We start from the raw sequence: 7956 nt of genomic DNA, 5'->3' as shown, positions 1-7956 counted from the left end.
TACAGAGATTCCACGTCCATAGTAGCTAGTATAGTATTGTTGGGAAGATTATTTAAAGATTGTATTTTCCTCAGAAAATCTGTGGAGGAATTTTTTTTATTTTGACTATGGCAGACCAACACGGCTACCTATCTACTTCCAGATATAGTTGGACTCCACCAACCCTCAGAAATGATGTAAGTCCCACAACATTTTGAGGGCACCACACTGACTCTCCCAGCAAAGATAAAAAAATTCCTTCCAGTAGCACCTTAAAGACCAACTAAGTTAGTTCTTGGTATGAGCTTTCGTGTGCATGCACACTTCTTCAGATACACTGAAACAGAAGTTGCCAGATCCTTCTATATAGTGAGAAGGTGGGGAGGGGTGTTACTCAGAAGGGTGGTGGGAATGGGAGATTGGCAGATAGCTGAGATGAGCCTGTTGACGACTCTTAACGACTGCAATGGGTCTTACAGGAAAAGGCAAGGGGTGAGAAGGTGAAAGAGAATCTCTTGGAAAAGGAGGATTTTCTTACTGAGGCAGAGGTACAAGATGTCCCATGAATTAAATATGTTCTGTCCATCGGCAACTTGCGGTAAAGTTGGATTAAGTGCTGACAAGTTGTAGTGTTGGTGTTGCCTGTGAGCTACAGGCACAGTTTGTCAGAAGGGCAAAGTTCTGGGATTTTTCGGGAAGTTAAAAGACTAGAGAAATTACACACACATCCCTCCTTCCTGTAAATGCCCACAGCACTCACTGTAGCCTTGCAATACATGTTTTGCTATGTAGAAAAATAGGAAATGGCAGCAAATAAGAGAACAGATGGGACGCAAAGGAAATTTCTGCATGATTCTGCCAGATTCAACCACTTTTCAGACTCATTGATTTCAATGGGAGTAATTTAAGCATATGCTTAACTTTCTCATTAAATCAATAGACCTTTGAAATGCTTCATTTTGGCTAGATCATAGATACTCTGCCAAAATAGTCCTTAAAAAAACCAGAAGCCAGTAAAAGCTTCAAAATGGGCTTGATTATTATTATTTTATTACACTGCTTTGCTCAATGCATTTTGTGTCACTTTTTTAAAAACAACAGTAGAATTCCACCTGGAGTCTGCAGGTTTAACCTACTATAAAGTTAAGGAAGCACATCTACCACCATAACATTAGGCAAAGCTTCCCACCGCTTCCCACCAATTGTGAAGCATATCTGCATTGTGAAATGCACCCTTAGCATTCTTCAGCAATACACAAGGATAAAACAGCACAATCAGAGCCCCTCCCTCCAAAACCAACCACTACTCACAACCCCACAACAAGTCACAACACAATACTTTGGCCACCTCATGAGAAGAGAAGATGAGAAGATGAGATGAGAAGAGAAGACTCCCTGGAAAAGACCCTGATGTTGGGAAAGATGGAGGGCACAAGGAGAAGGGGATGACAGAGGATGAGATGGTTGGATAGTGTTCTCGAAGCTACCAGCATGAGTTTGACCAAACTGTGGGAGACAGTGGAAGACAGGAGTGCCTGGTGTGCTCTGGTCCATGGGGTCATGAAGAGTCAGACATGACTAAACGACTAAACAACAACAACAACAACAACAACAACAACAACAACAACTGAGAAGATCCATTAAGCAACTGTGCCAAAATGAATTATTGTGAAAATAAGAAATATTTAGGTTTAGGGTGAGGTGCCAAATCTTGTCCTCACTCAGGACGCCATATTACCAAAGAGCACCCACGCGCATAGAGACATATAAATGAAAGGTAGAAACATAAATAGCTTGTGTCTTGAAATTAATGATGCATTTTGTAATGACTTGGTTGCAACCTAAAATGGTTGTGGAACCAATAGGTGTTTTTTGTCTACAGAATAGATTTTCATGTAGACAGAGAAGGCAGGAGAAAGCAAAGCAGGCGCAATATCAAAGATGTAAGTCTGCCTGGTCTTGGTTTCAGCATGTGGGTTCATAGGACTATATTTTTCCTTCTGATTCCATTTTCTGAAAAGAAAGCAACCCTGGGCAACAATGATTTTGGGAGGGGGTCAGCATTTACAAGGGAAGTGGGTGGTGCTGTGGTCTAAACCACAGAGCCTAGGGCTTGCCTATCAGAAGGTCGGCAGTTCGAATCTCTGTGATCGGGTGAGCTCCCGTTGCTTAGTCCCTGCTCCTGCCAACCTAGCAGTTCGAAAGCACGTCAAAGTGCAAGTAGATAAATAGGTACCGCTCCGGCGGGAAGGTAAATGCCATTTCCGTGCGCTGCTCTGGTTCGCCAGAAGCGGCTTAGTCATGCTGGCCACATGACCCTGAAGCTGTACGCCGGCTCCCTCAGCCAGTAAAGTGAAATGAGCGCCACAACTCCAGAGTTGTCCACGACTAGACTTAATGGTCAGGGGTCCCTTTACCTTTACCTAAGCATTTACAGAGAAGTACGGAATGGAAAGCCTTCAAATCCTCCTTCTGTTTAGTCTTTCCCCATTGTTGATGCTGTCCATTCTTCCTCCTGCTTACACTCTTACACCAGAGCGCCAGACCAAAAAATGGGACATCCAGGAATCAAATAGAAGCTGAGCTTGGCAGTTGATGGGTATGTTTATGTTTAAAAAGGTAAAGGTACCCCTGCCCGTACGGGCCAGTCTTGCCAGACTCTAGGGTTGTGCGCCCATCTCACTCAAGAGGCCGGGGGCCAGCGCTGTCCGAAGACACTTCCGGGTCACGTGGCCAGCGTGACATCGCTGCTCTGGCGAACCAGAGCCGCACACGGAACGCTGTTTACCTTCCCGCTTGTAAGCGGTCCCTATTTATCTACTTGCACCCGGGGGTGCTTTCGAACTGCTAGGTTGGCAGGCGCTGGGACCGAACGACGGGAGCGCACCCCGCCGCAGGGATTCGAACCGCCGACCTTTCGATCGGCAATCCCTAGGCGCTGAGGCTTTTACCCACAGCGCCACCTGCGTCCCTATGTTTATGTTTACCTGCTTATAATTAGCAAAGCAGAAATTTCAGAGTTTTTGTAACACAGAAGTGAACCTTTGTTATGCACTGGAAATATACCTATAATGAATATTTTTTTAAAATAAATAAATATGAAACCATTGCTCCTAGAAAATGTTTTCTGGGTTCTTTGGCTGTAGGATTTTGCTATCTGAAAGTCCCCAGGAGATTAAACAACCTGTTTAAAGTTCACATTTTATTTTTCAAAAGGTTTTGGTTGACTGCTGGCTTTAGATTTCCTAAAAAACGGAAGCAAATATAATGCCTAACCTTTTATATCTAAAATAGATTAGATATAATCTGTAATTAATAAGCATCTATTCATTTGTAAATAGCACCCCAAATGACAGTTTTATGGGCCTATTAATAGCATTGGAAAATGTCAAAGTACTGAAATGTCAAGCCATTTTCTTTATCTTTTAAGTATTATGATTACAAAAAAATAGTAATATACCTGTATTTCAGAGATATTGGTAACTTAACTCTTGATTTAATGCTAGCAAATGTCTGTATTTTTATGCTGAACGATTTTTCTTCTTCTAGATATTAAACAACCTTCGAAGGACTTGTATTTACTATTAAATAGAAACAATTATACCTGGCAGAGTTTATCATGTACATATCTCAACAGATTTTGAACATTCTACAGCCAATATGCACAATATGCAACAGACCATGGGTGGAATTCAAAAAACATCTATTCAAAAGTTACAATACAGTTAAAATACAATACATTTTCAAGCAATACATCCCCTCCACAGACACCTCTGTGATGATGGTGGCATTAAAATATCCTGCTCTTCTCCAATAAAAGAGAAAAAGGTAGACCAGATCGCGTCAAAGGTATCTTGCTGATGGTATTTGAGGCGTTCTAATATAGAGCAATGCTCCTGATATTATTCACCCAAGCCTCTATTGGTATTTAGAAGTTTCCTTCCATCATTGGACAATAACTAGTCTAGCTGCTGTGAACAGGAAGGAAAATAATTCTTTTGAGTTAAGGGTCAAATCTAAGGATAATAGGGCAATTGATGAATTAGGAGGGATAGATTGTTTAGGGATTTTGGAGGTCAGATTAAAAACTTTCCCCCCAAAGTTGTGGACCACAGTACACTCCCACCAAACATGAAAATAGGAAACCTCGTTCTCCACAGCCTTTCCAACATAATGGAAATTTCCCTTAAAACTACCCTTTGGTGGCATTGGATCACCACATGCCTTGCAAAGATAAATCCTTTAAACTGATGCTTTGTTGATTATTCTGTATGATTTATGCTGTACTTGTGATTGTCTGCTCTGTTACTTCTTTGTAAACAACTTTGCAAGTCACAGGAAAGAAAAGCAGCATATAATAACTCAAAATCAAATCAAACCATCAGATCCAAACCCCAGCAGCAGCAGCAGCAGTGAGGCTGCTGCTGTTCTGCAGAGGGAAAACAAGCCTTTAAAATAGTATTCTATGCTGGAGGAATTAAAGAACCTTTTATTGAGGGTGAAAGAGCGCAAAATATGGTCTGAAGCTCAACATCAAAAAAAAGAAGATCATGGCCACTGGTCCCATCACCTCCTGGCAAATAGAAGGGGAAGAAATGGAGGCAGTGAGAGATTTTACTTTCTTGGGCTCCATGATCACTGTAGATGGTGACAGCAGCCATGAAATTAAAAGACGCCTGCTTCTTGGGAGAAAAGCAATGACAAACCTAGACAGCATCTTAAAAAGCAGAGACATCACCTTGCCAACAAAGGTCCGTATAGTTAAAGCTATGGTCTTCCCAGTAGTGATGTATGGAAGTGAAAGCTGGACCATAAAGAAGGCTGATTGCCGAAGAATTGATGCTTTTGATTTATGGTGCTGGAGGAGACTCTTGAGAGTCCCATGGACTGCAAGAAGATCAAACCTATCCATTCTGAAAGAAATCAGCCCTGAGTCCTCACTGGAAGGACAGATCGTGAAGCTGAGGCTCCAATTCTTTGGCCACCTCATGAGAAGAGAAGACTCCCTGGAAAAGACCCTGATGTTGGGAAAGATGGAGGGCACAAGGAGAAGGGGACGACAGCACTTAATTATAGGGAGTGCTATTTTTCACTTGCCATTAAGCCTTGCGATTCCACAGTGGTTGCTGCCATGTGCAGAAGCCTTGCATAGGTGGGCACAGCTTTTGGCTGCGTCAAAGCCTGTGGCATAGCTCCTCTATATTTAACTGGATGTGTTTCGCCCCATAAACTGGTTTGCCAAGCCAAATCACGCAACAGCCTTACATCAGCTAAACAAGCATTGCCACCCTCTTCGACCATGGCTCCAAAATTCAGTGAGGCATTAACAAGCTTTCAAATTGCTACATAAAAAAGTAATGTTATCATTTGATGTGATTACAGAATAAGAAAAATAAAAGGAACTTCACAGAAATCAATATTTATCCTTTTTTATTACATGGTTAAACAGAAGACCTCTGAAGTCAAGTAGCACCTGTAATTCCGTTATTTTAAATTACTCATAGTGTCATCCTCCAATGCTTTGCGGGACATACAGTGGTGCCCCGCAAGACGAAATTAATTCGTTCCGCAATTTTTGTCATCTAGCGAATTTTTCGTCTTGCGAAGCACGGTTTCCCATAGGAATGCATTGAAAATCAATTAATGCGTTCCTATGGTCAAAAAAAGTCCAAACAAAGCCAAATTTGGTACAACAACAGTTTATTAACTGCTCTTTAAAGTCACACATACTGTAAAGAGCAGTTCAAAAATTGAAGGGAAAATAAATTAACTTTATAAACATGACAGAAAAACATTTAAAAATCAACAAAGTGCACAGTACATTTTCTAAGACTCTGGGGGACCACTCGAAGAAGGCTCCTCTTCCACTCTTTGCTTCTTGGTCAAGAACCTGTCCATAGTCTGCTGCTTTATCCGCCTTTTCAGCAGCTCCCTGAAATACGACATGACCCTCGTATCATAAAAGTTCCCAGCGTCATGTGCCACGTGCTTCTCATGGTGGTGTAGATCTGCAAAAGTCTGCACCTCCTTCCACCTCTGGCAAATGTCCCTCAGTCTTTCGGAGGACAGCCGTTCCTCAGTTGCTTCCTCCTCTTCCAGTGAGGCCTGCTCCTGCGCAGCCTCTGCCTGCAGTTCGACCAGCTCCACGGTGGTCAGCTCTTCGTCGTGCCCCTCCACCAGCTCGCAGACGTCCTCCTCCGTGACCTCCAGGCCCATGGTCCTCCCCAAGGCAACAATGTCCTGCACCACTGTTGACTCTGGTGCATCAGAGTCACTTGGTGCCACACAGTCCGGCCACAGGCTGCGCCAAGCGCAATTCAAATTTCTCTGGCTGATCCCTTTCCAGGCCGTGTTGACCATCTTCAAGCAGGTGACGATGTCGAAGTGGTCCTTCCAGAATTCCCGCAGGGTGATGGTGGTGCAGTCAGTCACCTCGAAGCATCGCCTGAAAAGCTCCTTGGTGTAGAGTTTTTTGAAATTGGCGATGACCTGCTGATCCATCGGCTGGAGCAGTGGCGTGGTGTTAGGCGGCAGGAACATGATGTTGATGAAGCTGAACTCCTCCAACAAGTCCACCTCAAGGCCTTTAGGATGGGCAGGAGCATTGTCCATCAGAAGCAAAGCCTTCAGCGGCAGGTCGTTGTCCAGCAGGTACTGCTTGACAGCAGGGCCAAAAGCAAGATTGACCCAGTCCACAAACAGCACACGTGTGACCCAAGCCTTGCTGTTGGATCGCCACATGACACTCAGCCGCTCCTTGTCGATCTTGTGTCTCTTGAAGGCCCGTGGGTTCTCCAAGTGGTACACCAGCAGGGGCTTGATCTTCAGGTCGCCGCTTGCGTTGGCACAGAAGAGCAGGGTCAGACGGTCCTTCATGGGCTTGTGGCCAGGCAGCCTGGACTCCTCCTGAGTGATGAAAGTCCTTTTGGGCATCCTCTTCCAAAACAGCCCGGTCTCGTCGCAGTTGAAGACCTGCTGCGGAACGTAGCCCTCCGTCTTCACAAGCTCCAGGAACTCCACTACAAACTCTTCAGCCGCAGGAACATCAGAACTGGCAGCCTCTCCATGCCTGACCACGCTGTGGATGCCAGATCTTGTCTTGAACCGGTCAAACCAACCTCTGCTAGCCTTGAAGACTTCTGGCTCGGCTGAGGTTCCTGGCTGTTCCCGGATGAGGTCAGCGTGCAAGGCCTTGGCCTTCTCACAAATGACGGCCTCAGACACTGTGTCCCCTGCACGCTGCTTCTCTTCTATCCAGATGAGCAGCAACTTCTCGACCTCCTCCAGGACAACTGGGCGGTTCTTCATGATCCTGGTGACTCCCTTGGCTGCATCAGTCGCCATGATCTTCTCCCTCATCTTCAGGATGGTCCCGATGGTCGATGGGTTCCTGCCGTACTCCCTGGCAATGTCCGTCACACGCATTCCGCCGTCGTGCTTCCGGATGATGTCCTTCTTCATTTCCAGCGTCACCTTCTCCTTCTTCCTCTCGCCAGCACTCAGAAATTCAAACTCAGGGAAAAAAAATTCAAAAAAAACCAGCCATGCCTAGTGGTCACAGAAAATCATAAAAATTCCAAAAAAACCCCACAAGCCCCCAGATTTCTGCAGAAACCTCCCCCACTGTTCCCCCAGCCAGCCAGCACTCAGAAATTCAAACTCAGGAAAAAAAATTTCAAAAAAAAACAGCCATGCCTAGTGGTCACAGAAAATCATAAAAATTTCAAAAAAACCCCCACAAGCCCCCAGATTTCTGCAGAAACCTCCCCCACTGTTCCCCCAGCCAGCCAGCACTCAGAAATTCAAACTCAGGAAAAAAAATTTCAAAAAAAAAACAGCCATGCCTAGTGGTCACAGAAAATCATAAAAATTCCAAAAAAACCCCCACAAGCCCCCAGATTTCTGCAGGAACCTCCCCCACTGTTCCCCCAGCCAGCCAGCACTCAGAAATTCAAACTCAGGAAAAAAAATTTCAAA

General features: G+C 44.6%; 1 protein-coding gene across 2 annotated transcripts; it reads right to left on the bottom strand.

Annotated features, from left to right (window-relative positions):
- Positions 1–5662: 5662 nt before the first annotated feature.
- LOC308589232 (putative CENPB DNA-binding domain-containing protein 1) lies at positions 5663–7444 on the bottom strand. 2 transcript variants are annotated; one of them, XM_081198099.1, is made up of 2 exons: positions 7000–7444; positions 5663–6105 (listed from the first exon to the last, which is right to left on the bottom strand). In XM_081198099.1, exons 1-2 carry the CDS (start codon positions 7438–7440, stop codon positions 5806–5808), a joined length of 741 nt encoding a protein of 246 aa, XP_081054225.1. In that variant the 5' UTR covers positions 7441–7444; the 3' UTR covers positions 5663–5805. The 2 variants fall into 2 exon arrangements, with proteins under 2 accessions (XP_081054225.1, XP_081054226.1); XM_081198100.1 differs by having other exon boundaries at positions 5663–6099; positions 7024–7444.
- Between the last annotated feature and the right edge of the window lie 512 nt (positions 7445–7956).

The sequence above is a fragment of the Podarcis bocagei genome (assembly GCF_964188305.1).
Source record: "Podarcis bocagei genome assembly, chromosome: 6".
NCBI classification, from domain to species: domain Eukaryota; kingdom Metazoa; phylum Chordata; class Lepidosauria; order Squamata; family Lacertidae; genus Podarcis; species Podarcis bocagei.
The sequence above is the reverse complement of the archived record's forward strand: the minus strand, read 5'-3'. Positions and strand labels throughout refer to the sequence as shown.